This window comes from Cheilinus undulatus, linkage group 11, assembly GCF_018320785.1.
Source record: "Cheilinus undulatus linkage group 11, ASM1832078v1, whole genome shotgun sequence".
Lineage (NCBI taxonomy): Eukaryota > Metazoa > Chordata > Actinopteri > Labriformes > Labridae > Cheilinus > Cheilinus undulatus.
In genome coordinates, this window is record NC_054875.1 from 36286571 (window position 1) to 36304179 (window position 17609).

The 17609-nt window shown below is 38.7% G+C and overlaps 1 protein-coding gene across 5 annotated transcripts in view; it reads right to left on the minus strand.

Moving 5' to 3' along the window:
* Positions 1-776: 776 nt before the first annotated feature.
* Positions 777-17609, minus strand: part of LOC121517640 (synaptotagmin-2-like) — a 111160-nt gene continuing 94327 nt past the window's right edge. For all 5 annotated transcript variants that reach the window (XM_041799581.1, XM_041799584.1, XM_041799580.1 and 2 more), the window contains 4 exons: positions 17226-17393; positions 14235-14352; positions 13759-13892; positions 777-8067 (listed from right to left, as the gene is read on the minus strand). In XM_041799581.1, coding sequence (XP_041655515.1) covers positions 7852-8067; positions 13759-13892; positions 14235-14352; positions 17226-17393 — 636 coding nt within the window. In that variant the 3' untranslated portion in view covers positions 777-7851. The remainder of the gene's footprint in view (positions 8068-13758; positions 13893-14234; positions 14353-17225; positions 17394-17609) is intronic.

Sequence of the window (17609 nt, forward strand, 5' to 3'; positions counted from 1 at the left end):
TGTGTATAAATATATAAATACAAAACACTTTTCAGGGGTCCCCCGGAGTTTTGGCTGAGCCTGGGGTATTGAACAGTTTTGGAAACATCAAACCAATTCCTTTTATGGCTTGAAATAATAATAATAATAAATATATATCTCTATGGAGCTACATGATTCATTGCTTTTTTTCTACCCTGGTAATTGTCTGGTGACAAAAAAGACTTTTTTTTCTGCCTCATTTTCTTTTTGGAAATTAAAATTAAGAATGTTCATTAACTTTTGTACATCCATTTCAGACCAGAAAAAAAGAAAATCAATTCGTATGTCAAATCAAATAGCCAGTCATTTTCTATTTCTGTTCCCATTCTAAACTTGCAGGAATGGAGCCACAGGTTGGAACCTAACCAGGGACACCTGCGTAGAGGAGGTGTGACCTGATTGCCAGGCCATCTGCACCCCAAAATGCTGTGTATATATATTTTAATAAATGTGATGGTTTGAAGAAGGAAGTTGGCTGTCACTGGAGTGTTATATCAGGTCGCATTTGCTGAAAACTGCAATAAGACGCAGCTTGTGCTGCACATTTAAATGAACTACACAGTAAACTAAATTGAACTGTGTTGTGTTAGTTTAATACAAACCTGTTCATTGACTCTGCTTAATAATCTGTGCAGGGTGATAATGTTTCTCTGTGTGGCATTAATGACTTATGAATCTGAATTATTGGAAGGCAGCTGAGCTGAACACACTGCATATTAAACACAAACAAGTCATGGTAATTAAAAGGCCTTTATTTCCTATTTGTCTTTTTTTACAGAACTGGTAACACATATGATAAATTTGTAATAAGTTATTTGGTTCCCTTGATAACTTTTAGAAGGATCCCCAACGTTTGTCCACATAAGGGTCAAGAGGAGTTTGTGAGCAACGTTTGTGTCCAGTCAAGGGCTAAAGCATGCGATCCACAGTAGGCACAAGTACTGACATGAACACGCGCACCACAACACTAGACACGAAGAAACACAGCTAGAGGACACAACCTGACCGTCCTCCCACGCTTTTAAAAGATGATGAAGAGAAAAGGAAAGAGGTGGGAGAAAAAGTAAAAAAGGAATAAAGAGTCTTGAGAGTACAGTTGCATCAGGGATGAGAGGTGGAGGACTAAGCGCTCAAGAGGGGAGTTTGGTACGGTCCTGCATGTTTGGCAGTATACAGTATGTCCATGTTGTAAACATGAAGGCCGGCATTCTTTACGCTCAGCAGAAGCAGATTCAGTGGAGAATCAGAGAGCCTGCTTCCTATTGATACTGATGGAACATAGCTGGTTACATTTAAACAGGACACAGACGCAAACAAAAAGCAAAGTGACTGGCATTGATTCATTTACAGATACTACATTCTACATTAACAGCATACATCACAAAAAAGAAGGGACAGAGGGAGTGATTACACATGTGCACAAGAATACAAAGAAGAAATACAGCGAGTAATAGAGGAGACAAGACAACATGTTTCAAAGTGGAGCTGAGAGGATTCTCAACACTTTTTCTGACAAAGTGGTAAAATGATCTTTTTGGATGATTTCCCTTTAAAATCCCAGCGTTTGTTTAAGAAAAGGAGACTGTGTGGACTGTGCTATTTAACACTCTCTGCACGACTGAAACAGCACAGTTTCAGATGCAGTTGTGCATAAAGTACTGTACATCTGCACAATACAGAAACCCCATTATTTTAAATATAACTGAGTATTACGGTCATACACACATTGATGCACATTTAGGAATGAGTAATGTGTCCCACACATGCAGACCTGTACTGTTTATTGTATTATTATATTCTAGTCCTGTGTTTTTTGCACCATTGCTAAAGGGCATATCTATTTATCCAACACACATGAGCACACATAGCTCCCAGTTTCTGTCCTCCATAGAACTCAAGTGGTCATTTGACTGTAGTGACCAAGGCAGTAAAAGAAACTAAAGAAAGTTAGATGTGCTATAAGTTTACCTGAAATCACAGCTGCCTCATCAGTCACTTGATGCGTTCTGTTTGCCTCAATTGTTGTTTTGGCTCTGCGGATTCAAACAGTGTTGACAAATGCAGGCAGCTGTGATCAGGCACTGGCAGTATTTCTGAAACACACTGAAATCTTGTTTGTGAATTGTTCTCAGTGTATCATTTGGTCACAGTCAACAGAATTAATGGGACAGTGAATAACTTTTATATTGCATTAGACAATGTGCGACATCGCACATTGAAGATTGTTGCCAGGAGGGAGCAATGGCAGTTTAAAGTTTACGTCATAGAAAACTAACGACTGAGGTAAAAGAGCAGAAAATTAAGAGTATCTAGAGAAATACTAAACTTCTTACCAAGGAGTAGATTGATACCTACCCCTCTTTTTCATCTTTGAGGGATAAAGCTGGAGCTAGGTGACTGCTAGCTAAGCCTTGCTCAGCACAAAAAACTAAAATCAAAGAAAAGATAGCTTAGGTTTTTCAAAAGCTTTAGGTAGGATACTGCTAGCTTCCTCTAGCTTAGCACCAACACAAGAAACAGGGAAAAAATGATAGCTCAGCTCTTTTCAGATGTTTGAGCTAAGTGACTCCTTGCTTCCTATAGCTTAGCAAAAATGCTGATAAAAGGGAATAAAAGCTAGCTCAACTCTTATATATGAGGCTAGGGGGCTGCTAACTTCAGAAATAAGGTTGTAAATCTTGCTTGGGTCTTTGAAAAGCTTTAGCTAGGTGACAGGTAACCTCCTCAATTTCAGAACAGACACTGGAAACAGGGGACATGGAAGACAGTCTAATTCAGGTCTTTCCAGAGGCTTAAGTGAGGTGACTGCTAGCTTCCTCTCGCTTAGCACAGATGCTGTAAAAAAAGGAAAGATAGCTCTGCTCTTTTTCATTTCTGTGGCAAGCAGGCTACTAACTTTATGTAGCACAGCTCAGGGTCTTTAAACAGGAGAGAAAAAGTACCTGTCTTTTCAAAAGTTTGACTTCATAACTGCTTGCTTCCTCTAGCTTAGCCAAGATGTTGAAAAATGATGAAAATAGGGAAAAGCTAGCTAAGGTATTTGTAATAGCTGTGGCTAGGTAGCTCCTAACTTCACCTAGCACAGTATTTTGGTCTTTTCAAAAGCCTAAGCTATGTGACTACTAGCTTCCTCAAGCCTACCACAAACACTGGAAGTAAAGTGAGCTCAGGTCCTATCTGAAGCTTTAGCAAAGTGACTACTAGCTTCCTCAGTTTTAGCACAGACACTACAAAAGGGAACAAAAAGCTAGATTGGGGTGTTTTAAAAGCTCAACATAGGTGACTTCTAGCTAAGCAAAGACACTTCAAACACAAAAGAAAAGCTAGCTCAGCTTTTTCAGAGGCCTTAGCTAGGTGACTCCTTGCCTCCTCTAGCCTAGAACAGATATGATATTCCTTTATTAGTCCCACAAGGGGAAATCCCAAAAGATGATGAAAATAGGAAGAAAAAGCTAGCTTAGCTTAGCTATTCTTGTAGCTAGGTGGCTTTTTACCCAACCTAGCACAGTATCATACTAATTTCCTCAGTACTAGCACAAATACTGAAAGACACACAGGTAAGAAATATTAGCTAAACTCTCTTCAATAGCTGTGGATATGTGGATGCTAATTTTAACTAGCGCAGCACAGGAACTGGAAATGGGGAGGAAAAGTAACTAGGCCTTTTCAACAGCGTTAGCAAGGTGACTGCTAGCTTCCTAAAGCTTAGGACAGACACTGGAAGAAACATTAGCTCAACTCTTTTCAACAGAAGAATATTTCTCATGTGACATTTTTTCTTACAAAGTTTAACACGAAGCCTGGATCCTTGTTTTAGCTTTAAAAATAATGAAAAATAATTCTTTTGTTACTTTTGGACTAAGTTTGGCCAACTTTTTGCATTTGTTCTTAGCTTTTTTGTTAGCTAAGCTAAGGTAGGCTAGGCTTGACTAACATTCACTTTGCTCCAGCTTCATATTAACCTCACATACACCAGTTGTATGTTTTTTTTCCCCTCTTGGCAAGTAGGATAAAAAAAAAACAGTAACAAACACATTTCCCTTTTTTATAACTACTTGTCTGATTTCATATCATGTGCTTGACATAATATGCAATTTTATGTATCTCTTTTAGTTGAAATCATAACTCAATGCATAGTTCTATCGGAGGGATTCAGGCCTGAACAAATTACGTTCCTCTCTCTTAGTTAGAGGTCAATCAGATCTCTTACTGTATTGTTTTGTTGCTTGAGAAATACGCTAAACAAGCAAACAAAGAAACCATCAGCATGAGCAGTAAATAACCAGCAGAGTTACTGATGTAGTCAAAAGTACGTTCTGCTGCTAAACTGGAAGAAGAGAAACTTGAGGAGTGGCCTAGTTTGGTTCATAAATTGCACTCAGCCCAAAGAATAGTACACACTCTCATATATATCTATATATTTATATATTTATATAATTTTAGCAGTATTATTGAGAACCTATTGTGATATTTGATCTATTATTTATACTATCAAAACAAGGCATATACATTACTAATCACAATACTGTAAAATCAGCTACCTCTATGAAACAAGGACATCAACAGCTTGGAAAGTAGAAAAAGACACACTCACTCTACTAAACGCACAACTGTTCTCAATGCTCACGTACACAGTAAAATGGATTTCGCCCTCTTGATGAACAAAGACCTCTGAACGGAATGTAAAAGAGAAACACTGGCCAAGGAAACCGAAGACATGTTGGATTTTTTTTTCTTCATAAATAAACTCTAGCTACTCAGCTGAGCTCTAAAGAGTTAGTGCTTGAGTTTTATGGCTTTAGTTTTATCTTATTCATTTATCTTGTATACACATACACGTATTGTATAATAAACACAGTAAAAGAGACACAGCCGTGAAGGGTTTCAGGTCATTTAAATAGAAGTGGAAAATAAAAATAAACTTCCAAGTGAAGAAAGAGAGAAGAAAGGATTCCAAGTCATTTGTGTTCACTGGAATGGGAGAACTCATAATTTGGCCCCTGGAAATGCATTTTATACAAAGATATGGTCCAACAGACTTGATTCTGCATCAGTACTGGCACTAATGTCAACTCCCACAATCCTCCTACACAATGCTGAATAATTCAATCTACTTCAATGGGATTTTTTTAGAGTAACACCATGCCAGATCTGTCACTTTCTTGTAGACTTGGAGACCCCCTCCGCCATCCCAAACATTTAAAATTCAAACAGATCGTTTTTAAAAAATAAAAAAAATCATAAATAAGTCATACATTGGCCTTCTGATTAGTGCTGTAACAAAAATATGGCATAAAAATGGCACAAAAATAAAACTTTGGATCACAAGGAATTAGATAGCAAGCATGCGGCTACATTTTCATCCTACATGAACTCACACACAGTACTGGACGACACACTTGCTTAAGAATTTCAGGCGTGGAAAGGTTCTTATTAGTAGTAGTACTCTAATATTTGAATGACATTCTCTCCAATGACCCTCATGGAAAATAAATACACATTTGTTTCATTTAGAAAATATACAGTGCATCTTTTTTTCCCTTCGTTGTGTTATTAAAATGACAAATGACACCCATTTACGTACACGAGATATTTTTGCTTCGTCTCTAAAACATGCTCTTATGTACAGTATTTTGTATAAACATGCAGTATCAACGTGTATGAACTATGTATATAGGCAAAACTACACACGGATGGGTTGCTTGATTGCTTCCATGTTGCCTTTTTCTTTAGTGCTGCTTCATTTAACAGAAAAGAAGGGTAATGTGAGATGAAAAACAGAAATCTAAACATGGCCTATGTCAGTATACAAAAATAAAAAGTTACAATTTCCAGCAGAGAAAGATACAAGAGCCAACATTCATTAAATTACCCCCAAAAATTGTGGTAATGTCTAGATTGACTTTGCATTTTCTGGCACACAGTCAACGGGCAGCACTGATATTCATTATTACCTCGGCACTGATGCATATCAGGATTTTAATTAGAGTTACGCTTTTAGTCAGAGCTGATACGTTTTTTTGCAAGCTTAACCTCAAAATTTCTCTTTTGCAGAATATTCCTTAAACATGAAGCAGCATTACATAGAAACCTGTTGTTCTTTTATCCAGGAGAACTGTCTGGTAAGTTACATGTGCTGCAGAAAAATTCAATCTCACAACATTTGATCAATAAAGAAAATGAATACACAGATCAAATTACCACAGAACAGAATAATTAATACCCAGTAGTGCAATTAAATTCAACAGTTTGGTAAGCTGTGTATAAAACACATGGATCAGTGCCTCCTTCCAGACCATGTCCTTGCAGTCAAAGTGAAAAACAGACATTAAAACTAAAACATACATTAAAAGCAACAGCAACAAAAGAACTGATACATAATGCACTCCTTTGCTCCTTTTTTAACCAGCAGTTATTCCTAAAATAAAGCATTAAAGCTCTGGTTTCTGAGGGTACTTAAACGTAACATTTGGATTTAAAGTGCTTGAGGAATAAATGAAGTAAATAAACAGAAATAAAGAGATAGAAAAAGTAAGTAAAACGAAAGAAATGAAGAGAACAACACCGCTTAACTGGAAGGCGTCCCTGGTAGTTGAAAATTGCTTATTTTGTTACTTTGAAGGCTTGTCTCCTTTATGACTGTAAGACGGTTATAGGGATTTTCTTTGAAGTAAAACCCTTGTGTCAAGTCCATGACTAATGGCAGTAGCACTGAACAAGTGAGATACAGAATCAGAGGCGTTGGGAGGGGAGGTGGCAGACTGCAGGCAGTAATCGACACCTTGTAAATATCATGTCATTGGTGGGTGGAATCAGTCTCTGTTGAACCCGCTCTGATATTTCCTTGCTTTTTTGTTGTTTTCGGATGACACTCGCAGTCAACAGAAAATACACAAATAGACTTTTTTAAACTGAAAATCCCTCCCTCCCTTGTCCCTGACGTACCATTTATTTCATGGATAAACTGAGCCTTACGTCACCCAAAGTAGTCAAGCTTTTTTTTTTTTTTCAATATTGAATCCAACTATTTCTCATTTCTTGGAATTATTGAATGATAAACAACCCGTTTAGAAAAAAAGGCATGGAGCTTCAGTTTCCTCTCAGTTTTCCTGAGACGATGGGTGGAAGGTTAACTAATCGAAAAAAGGCAGTGTGTCTGTGGGTAACTGGATATGTGCCTATCCCTACTCGCTACCCACCTCTAGGAATGTACGTCAAACGAACAGAATCATCTAGAATGATAACTGGCAGGTGTGGAACATGGTGCACAATAAATACACCTAAGGAATGGACCTGCTTGTGTTATTTCTCTATCATATATGGCAGTATAAAGCATTTTATTATTATTATTAATAAGCACTACTCTAAGCAAACTGTGTCACTAAAGGGAAAGGGTGAGAAGTACAACATGAGTGAATGTGTGTGTTATCCCCTCTATCACCAGATTCCCATTTAGTAGTCGTACTGTTCTTCATAGTCTACTCTGTATTCTTATTAATGGAACCACAACCCCAATACAAAAATAGATCTAAAGGAAATCAACGGAGTATCTGTCCATCCTGTGACTCGTCTTCTTTTTTCAATGACATGATTTCTTTTAACATGATGCTTTTTTTAAACTATATTTCCCATCATGTTGAGATGTATTTATGGATCTTTTGAAAGGTGGCGGAGGGAAGAATTAGGAAAGGAAGAAGGAGGAGGGAGGTGGAAGGAGCAGATGTACAGTCGGGGTGTTCTTCGGGAATTTACACTGATATGTGGGACCTGGGGGAAATGGCGGGAAATGCATGGGGAGGTAAGGTGGAGGTGTGGATTTCTGGTGGGGGTTTACTTCTTGGCATTCAGGGCTGCGAGGGAGGCATCCACCTCCTCCTCTGGCTGCAGTGGATGCCACTGGGCGATGGGGCGGCGGGGGTTGGCCAGCATGTCGGACCAGTGTTTCAGGCCGGCCCCTGTGGCCTTGCTTCCCACCCAGATCTTCCCGATGGCGTCGTTCTTGCCAATCTTGTCATAATCCAGCACTGTGATCACAGCTTGGATTTTCTGAGGGAATGAAGAGAAAATATCAACAGTGAGAAATGCATGATGGTTACATGAACAGGAGGGTTGAAACTGAGCCGCTTTAAGATGGTTTATCATATATTATCACAGAATTTCAAACTTAGATCCAATAATGGTAAAAATAAGAAGGCCCATTTCAGAACCACTGCAACTAAACATCCAAGGCACCCAATGGCAGCTCATTTCCTGTTTTTAAATATCCAAAAAATGCCAGCAAACTCTAATAATAATAATTATATTGACCATGACTGATTTATAAAACCAATAAAAGGGTTAAACACCCATGGGGAGCTGAATACTTTTTGTAGGCACTGTATCGGTGCATTTCAGACAGTATCACCTCAGCTGTCACCTCCTCTGCTCTCCGTCAGAAGAAAAATACACAGAATTTTTGCATCTTTCTGAGACTCCAACAGGCCTTAAAAACCAAACTGCCCATTTAAATGGATCAGCACCGCAATGAACTGCAAATATTAGATTTTTCAAATTCCCTGGTATGGCAAAAGTATTAAATATTAGGACAACTGTGGTTCTAAATGTATTTATAACTACCATTTTTGCTTCTACTGAGGGTTTTTAAAGCAATAATTGGGCAAATAATTAAGGCAAACATTAAAGTTGATGTTGCATAAGGCCTAGTGTGAGTGTTTATTGTAGTGGCTGAAGCCAGGACCTGCATAGACTTCTGTTTTGTAATGAGGCCTGGGACCTATAATTAATGTTGAATCAAAAAAAGTTCTGTGTCCTGCTTTGAGATACTGTGTGTTTGCTTGTTAAACCAGAACCCATTTTTAATATTCTTAAGGCTTATTTTTGGGCTTTTGTGCCTTTATGTGATAGGACAAGAGTAGGAAAGAGGCTAGGATAAGTATAGAATTGTGGGGAATGATGTGAGGGAAAGCTGAACAGCACCTTCCTCAACAAGAAAGCCCAACAGAGGATGAACTTCCTGTGGTAGATAAAGAAATTCAGCCATAGATGATGATAGTGCACTTCTACATCGCCATTGAGTCCATCCTCACATGAACACTTACCGCCTGGTATGCCGCAGCCATGGCGAGAGATAGAAATAGGCTTCAACGTATAACCTGAGAGAGTGATTGGCTGCAACCTACCATTTCTCTATGGCCTGTCCCGCTAGGATGTCAAGGCATGCAGGTAAAATACAACCAACCCCTCTTGCCCTCATCAAGGATGTTTTAAGCCCTCCAAACCAAAACGTCCCACCATATCAAGTTTCTTCCCCTCTGCTGTCAGAATCATGAACAGTACTCCTGCCCTCTCCACACAGACTCTCACTGAACCCCAGAATCGGCAGACAGAAATATTGCATGTTTAAACAAACTTACTTAAACGCACACAGGACTTAATCTCTCCTGTTTACAACTGCACTATAACCTACTCAACAGAATACCTGCACATCTGTACAGTTTCTCTTTTTGCACCTTTAATCTTTATGATTTATGATTGACAATTTGTTTAGGTTCCAGCCACTTAATATTTTTAATATCTTTATTAGCCTTTTAATATTCTTATTCTTACCCTATGCTCTGTTTTGCAACAATCAACAAGTCAGATTATTTTAATATAAAAAGTACTTGGCAATAAAACCCAGTTCTGATTCTGAACCTGCAGGTCAGGCTAGAACCAAAGCCTCCTCCTTAAGGAGGATATACGAGGAACAACCTAACTGCTAGTCTATCTGCACCTTTTCATTCTCAGTTTTAAACAGCGAATGTCTACCACATTTTTAGAGCTCATGCATTTGTATTATATTACCATTTGTGTGTACAGTATACATAAACCTAAACTGTACCCACTACTGCCAATGAATAGATAAGGTTCAGGACCACAGTGGTAAATAAAACCATTGATGGTTCTCACTGGTAAAGCATGAAGGCACTCTTCACTACTTCTGCCTGCTAACATAAGACAACTTAATAGTTCCCCTGATGGGGGAAATTTAGTTGTTACAACAGCTCAGGGCAAAAACTGGGTAATGAATGAAAGATGAGGAATAAATGAAAAGGAGAGACTTGTAATTGAAATAAAACAATAGTTAAGAAAAACAATTAAGATACAGTACAGCACAGTATTCTCTTTCTTTACAGAGTTGTCATTGGTAAATTGACTCCCTTCTTTCTGACTTCTCTCCCATCTATGAACAGCTTAAGTCGTAAAACCAGATCTCAGAAGTGGATCACTTTAAGAACACCAACGTTTAGGAGCTTTTAGTGCTGCTGCGTCTATTATATGGAATAACTACAAAATGATGGCTAGGTTGCCCTCTCTGGCATCATATAGCATTCTGAGAGAGCTTGTGTCTAAACTACTTATAGAATGTAATTATAGCTGTTTCAAAATGTGATTTATTAACCAGGGCATGGGATTAAAAGAAAAAGAGTGTAACTATGATTTCATTTGTATATGTTTTCTGTTTCTTTTTGTATTATACTGCTGCAGGGCATCCCTGGAAAGACACCTGAGTCTCACTATACAGTATATGCTTGCCATGTGCTACTGTGCCAACATAGGTGGAACAAATGCATGACTATAATACTCAAGTAAAAGTACAGTCTGGTTAAAATTTACAAGTAATAGTAATGGACTGTAAATCTACTCAAGTAAAAGTAAAATGCATTATATTTGAAGTTTACTCTAAGTTTTGAGTTGAGTAGTAAAATATGATCTTGCCTTATTGGCAAAAACAACAAGAGAATGGATTTCCATATTCAACCAGGCGATTCAGGTAAAGTCAAACCACTATAACAAAGTAAATACACAGAAAATTCACAAGGTTAATTAAACTCATAGTTAAATTTAACACTTTAAAATTGTATATATTGGTCCACACTACAAAAAGTTAAACTACACTTTTAAATTGTTAAATATTACACAGAATGAAAGAGCTGCAGTAACTTTCAACCTGTGGCAAGGTGGGTCTCCACTGGCAAAAACAAACCAGAGAGTTTATTTTATAGCACACTGATGGATATGCACAATGCGTCCATTAGGAGCACCTAAAGTCCCAGACGGGAACTCTGATTCAGTGGATAACTTCACTCATGGTGCAAATGTGTCTCACATCAAACACAACAAGAATCATGAGCAAAAGAACCCCAGCAGGGATCACTGTACGAAAGGAAACATCCAAACACAACTTAATACATATAAAAACTCTGCCCAAGGGCATGATGGGAAACATATTGGGGAAAACTTGAAATTCCAGTTGGACAAGCTTATATTGTTTAACTCTTTACACAGTTGAACTAAAACTGGATCAACACTGTCAAATAACTCCAACACTGAAGACCATTTCACTCAGAATGGAGTTAAAATCACACTTTGGGAGTTAAAATCAACTCAGAAACGTTAAATCCTGACATATCAACACTCCAATTTTATTGTGCACCAAAGCTGTTTTGGGATGTGAAACATTCTCTTGCTATTGTGGGATATTTTCTACTAGAAATAAAAGGAAAGTAGGAAGACATTGTGTCATACAGGGCCCAACCATGAGTTTAAACTAGCTTCAGCCTTTCCCTAAGCATTTTAGCATTGGCTAGAAATCCTAATGACAAGTTTCTCTTCCAGTGGGCATGACATTCAGAGTGGGTGTGCAGCCTTGGGCTTGCTATCTGTAAACTCATTTGTTTTTCTTTAATCTAATGTCTGCAAAACAAATATTAGGCTTTGAGATCAGGTAGTTATCCAGCACCTCATTAATAAACATAAAACATTAAAAGAAGCTGTTGTCAACAAAAGATTACGAGATACTTTATCTCTCACCCAGAGGAAGCAACTTTCAGAAATCCATTCTGGTTGTCCAGCAGTGATTGTGCGAGGCCTCAAACTAATAAGCTAAGCTATGTTGCTGCTAGAGGCAGCCTGATATTCAACAGACAGGCATGAGGATGTTAATGATATTTTCTTCATTCACTGCAAAAGTGCAAACGAGGGCAGTGGATGTCAGTAACACCCATGATACAGCATTGTCCGTCTACAGGCTGTAACAAGCTACAACAAGCAGCTGGTTAGACCAGATCGAGTAAAACAGTAGCAGGAAAACCACCTGGGTGTTTTTAACTGCACAAGGGAGTGTTTTCTCCTAATGAGCTTAATTTTTCTTTCCTCTTTCACAAAGTGGCCACACTTGAATGTGATGCTGATGTGACATCACCATGGGACTTGTGTGATTACTTCCACAAGTAAAAGCGTGAGTCTATATTGTCCTCAAAAGCATTTAACTAATTATCTAATTAGACATGATGAAGTGACAGTTCTTCACAAATGGTTCTTTAGTTCATGTGAGCAGCAGTAGCTTAGTCTGCAAGCCCAAATCTTGACAAATGGGGCAGCCGGGGCTCTGTTAAGTCGTCCCCTTGACCAAGATTTGAACAACCATGAAGGTACACGGGCATTTTAAGCCGGGAATACACTGTGCAATTTCAAGCTAACTCTATGTTAGTCATGGTGGAATTTCAGCTCATACTGTGACTGAATCGCTTATGACGCACGACCAGCATGCACATGCCATGTGCTCACACTGTACACATGAAGCTGGGGCAGACTGTGACAGAAATCTGTGGCGTTTTCTTTAAAAACATTCTGAGGTTGAAGTTGTACCAAGTCACAACCTCTATCTCTCTTACTGTCTCTCCCTCTACCTCACACGCAAACAGCATCACCATCTGTGCAGCTGAAAGTGTATTTCCCACATATTTTTTTTCTTCCAATATGGGGTGGGATTTGGAAAGTGCTTCCTTCTATTTTGAGGTGATCTGAGACGTTTCTGACAATTTAAAAGGAGAAAATGCCCCCAAAGTTGAGGATTCTGCTCTCGCTGTGAGAATGACCAGCTGTATGACCAAAACATAAAACATGAAAAAAATCCATCTGGCCAGTTGGGTCGTGGTCGTTTGCCTTGCACCCCTGTATACTGCACAACAAAACACACCCGACCTCACTGAAATACCAAGTGAGTCTTGCAACTCAAAAATCATGTCTGAATCAGATGAAATTCTCACAGTGTATGCTCGCTTTAGTCTGCAAGGACTTAGGTTGAAACCAGAGGAAAGCATGCACATATCCTGCTTGGACCAAGTCTGGAAATTGGTCCAGTAGCTGCAGGGGTGCCAGTTCCCTTTATGAATACTTCCAAGGTGCCCTTAAGCAAGGCACTGAGCCCCTCACCATGCAGGGGGTACCCCTTTGTGGGCAGCAGCTCTTTACTCTGACATCTCTATTAGTGCGCATTCATAGGACCCTGTTTGTGCATCGTTTCAGCCCATGTATAATATTCCAGAAAAAATTGTAAAAACCAAATTTCCCCATGAAGGATCTAGTAAATTATTTCTTAACCTGATAATTAGTTTAAACAGTGTTTAAGTCTGCTTTACTTGGATTAACCGAGGAATTTAAAGTAAGACAGCAGTATGAATGGGTTTAATTTGTCAACATGTTCATGATTTGTTCCCAGCAATGATTAAATCTTTATCCTCCTGATTACTGTTTCGTATTGAAATTGATCTTGGTTCAAATTTGAATTTTTACAGACAATTTTGACTTGAATAGAGTGCCTTCTAAGACCAATAATCTCAAGAGCAGCGCTTTTATTTCTTTAAGCTTCCACAGTACCCTCTCTACCTCTGACCCAGCTTAAAGAGTCCATACCTGCATCTGCTCCAGAGGAATCTCAAAGCTGAAGGACTCATTATAGTACGGATTCAAAGTATTCTTCTTCACCGTCGTCTTCTTCTTCTTCAGCCTCTTTCCATTCTGCAGAAGGTTAATCTTCACGTAAGGATCTGAAAACAGAGAGAAGAAGAAAATCATCCCCAGGCTGCTAAAACAGTCTTTGCACATGCATGTTTGGGGCTGCAATGCTGCAATGCACCAACAGATGGGGCCCATGCTGAAGCCAGGGGGATGCGGGAGCTGGTGCATGGTAAGTACTGCAGCGTCAGCACGTGAGCAGAGCAGGACCGACCTAATGGCTGTGCTCACAGGCACGCTGCTTTGTTCACTGCAGTCCCGCTGCAAGCATCCAAATTTCACATTAAGCTCACCCAAAGGTCTTTAGAAACACTGTCAGGTGTAATAATGTGATAATAGAATGGAAAATCTAATGCTCAGCTCGATTTATGTACCTGACAGTCCTCCCACGTCCATTTTCTTCAGGTTCTTGGCTTCTAGAATACAGATGGTGAGTTTTCCAGCAGTGGGGACGTAACGCAGAGAGATGCAAATGTCACCCAGCTTCTCGGGCTGTGACGAGGGGAGACAGAGAAAGTTAAAGGAGGCAGCAGCAGGACTTTTTCTTATTTTCTGATTTATAGATCACATTTTAAGACAAGCTGCCCCTTCAGATTTGAGCTCTAAATAAAAACCATCAATAAAAATAATTCATGGGTCGTTCTTAAGTACATCTAGCTATTCTATTAAGAAAAATATCTGAGCCTGCAGGCAACAGTAGAGCAAGTATTTCTTCTTACGACAGCTCTTGGGAGGTCTCATTGATTACACGCTGTTTTTCATATTCAGGTGCAACACAATGATTTAAAAATCATAACAGCCTGTATAAATAAAGAGCAAACAGAGCAGTTGGTAGGAAAACAAAAAAGCGTTTCTTTCAGCGCTCTGAATCACACTGGTAAACAGACAAAGTTGACACCTTGGTTATTTTTGTACTATGTGAACAGCTGAGTCAGCTGGTCAAGTTGCTCTTGGTGAAAAAGTGTTTTTGCTCGGAGTCTGTTAAAGAGTACTTCAGTTTATATAAAACGTCTTTTATAAGTCGCATTATAAGAGTTCTGTAGTTTATATAATATGTCTGGCAAAAGTAGCGAGAAATGTAGCATCATCTTCAAAAAGAACTTCAGTGGAGAGCACTGAAAATTTACTATTTTAGTGTTAAGTGTTCTTCTGAGATATCGTTCAGAATTCATATAAAACTAAAAAAAACTCCTTTTGCTTCTTGAGAGTGAAAATAAATATTTGGTATGTAAAATTGACAAATTATAAGCCTATTTTTCATACTTCTCAGCAGATAAAGCTGCTTATTTGGTTATTTATGCACAGCTAAACTTATTATCATTCATGCCGAGTCATTTTTTTGCTTCCTAAGAATGCAATAAAACATTCACATAATTTTATCCCTTAATTTGTCTCTTCTACTCCTCCAGATTAGCCTCTTTAGCTGGCAAGTGTTCCACTTTTCTCACCAGCTAGTCACTAATGGTTTGCTGTTTAATATGATGCTCCTTGCGTGTGGAGTTAGAGTCGGCTTTTGGGGGTTAAAGTATGGGTAGATCTAGAACTCAAACTTTTTGCTCCCAAAGGTTCAAGAGCTGCAGGTTCTCTTTATAATCCATCACACTGTAATACTGACATTAGATAATTCTGTATTTTTTAGTGAAAGTGGGATCTATTACTTGTACAAAATACATCGTCCAAACTATGACTTGCTTTGCAACACAATTAAAAATCCCTACAAATATGGACAATTTTAATCTATTTGACAAGATATAATGTATTATTCCTTTTAACAAGAGAGGGGCGCTATCTGCTTTTTGATCTTTTACCCTTTTCTTTTGTTTTGTAACTCAAACATGGTCAATACAAAAAAACCAAACTTTAATTTCAAAATAGAAACTGATTTACAAAATATGTAAGGTAAAATAAGTGACTGCATAAATATTCACCTCCTTCAAGTCAGTATTAAGTAGGTGCACTTTTATCTGCAATCACAGCAGAGTCCTCTGTGGATAGCTTGCACACCTGGACACTGCACTTTTTCCAGGGCCAGCTGCCGAGAAGCATCCCAGCAGCATGATGCTGCCACCACTGTGCTTCACAGTAGAGAAGGCGTTTCTGTAGCACCTTGTCTGATGGCAAAAAAGCACCATTGTGGCTTCATCAGAGGAAACAAGTTTCTTCCACTTGGCCATGGACTCTCCCACATGCCTTGTGGCAAACTCTAGTCATAATTAAATGAGTCGTCTATTTTCTCTTTACTACTCTTTTTTATGTAGCTTTGAATGGTGAAGGACTCAGGCAACAGTTGTTGTATGCAGAATCTCAGCTGCTAAAACTTGTAACAGCTTCATAGTAGTCATTTGGTGGCCTCTCTCACTTGTCTCCTTCTTGCATGGTCACTCAGTTTGTAAGGAAAGAATAATCTAGGGAGATTTACACATCCATTTCTTGATGATGAATTTAACTGAACTCTAGGGGATGTTCAGTGCCTTGGATTTTTTGTATCCATCCCCTGACTTATACTTTTCAATAACCTTTTCTCTGAGTTGCTTGGAGTGTTCTTTTGTATTCATGGTGTAATGGTAGCCAGGAATACTGATTAACCAGTGACTGGACCATCCAGACACAGGTACCTTTATCCTACAATCAGATGAGACACATTTACTGCACTCAGGTAATCCCCATTTCACTTACTGTGAAACTAATAGCACCAACTGGCTGGAGCTCTGTTGAAATAGGTCAGTCACTTTAGAAGGGGTGAATATTTATGCAATCACTTATTTCACCTCATATATTCTCATTCAATTGACATTACACTGTTTTAACTTCTTTTTTTATTGTCAAAAAGCCAAATTATATTGACTGTGATTGATTTATAAAACCATTAAAAGGATAAAAAGTCAAAGGGGGTGATTACTCTTTATAGGCTCTTTATTAAGCGAGTGGTTCCCAACCTCTTTACCCTAGAGGTCCTCTTACTTGTAGTCAGCAAGAGCCAAGCACTGCAATGACCAATGTAAAAAAAACGAACAAACATACATTTCTATTAAAAAAAAAAAGTTTGAATTTTTAAATCTTACTTAGATGTAGTGTTTCACCAGTATTTAGGCAGCCTTATTTACTTTTGGGAAATAATATTTTGATGACCTCAGACAGACAAAGTTTCACCCATTACTGTAACGTGAGTCAAGTGTGTCACTACATCCCTATAACTGATGGATCTTAGAGTACATTCTTAACACTGTAATATTGACATCCTAAGTGTTTTTCAGCTAGAAAAATCCAGTGAAACACACATCTCTTCCACCCACATCAGTGGAAGTAATGGAGCAAAACAGCAGCATATTATAGAGCAATATAACAGGCTGCTCTGTGACTCTTACCTCCTCTTGATCTGCGCTGTCCAGGTCTCTCCACTCCTCAATCGGCTTTGCCAGGTCAAGGGTGTTCATCGGTATCTTAATCTCTCCAATGACGTCATGTTTTGAAAAGCGATCAAAGTCATACACAGACATCACCAGAGTCTTTCCTCCCATCTCATTAAACGGAATCTGGAAGACAGAAACCAGTCCTGCTTTACTCATTTATAGGAGATTTTCTGACATGAGTACCCTTTTAGCACCAATCATATCAGAAGTACTCAGCATTACAGGATGTGACTTTGGCCTGAAGCTGATATTCAACCAAACATGCAGACTCAGCAGAACTAGCCTGACTCTAAGCAGGGAAATCTGTTTGAATTGTGTTTTATACAGCTGTGTCAGCAG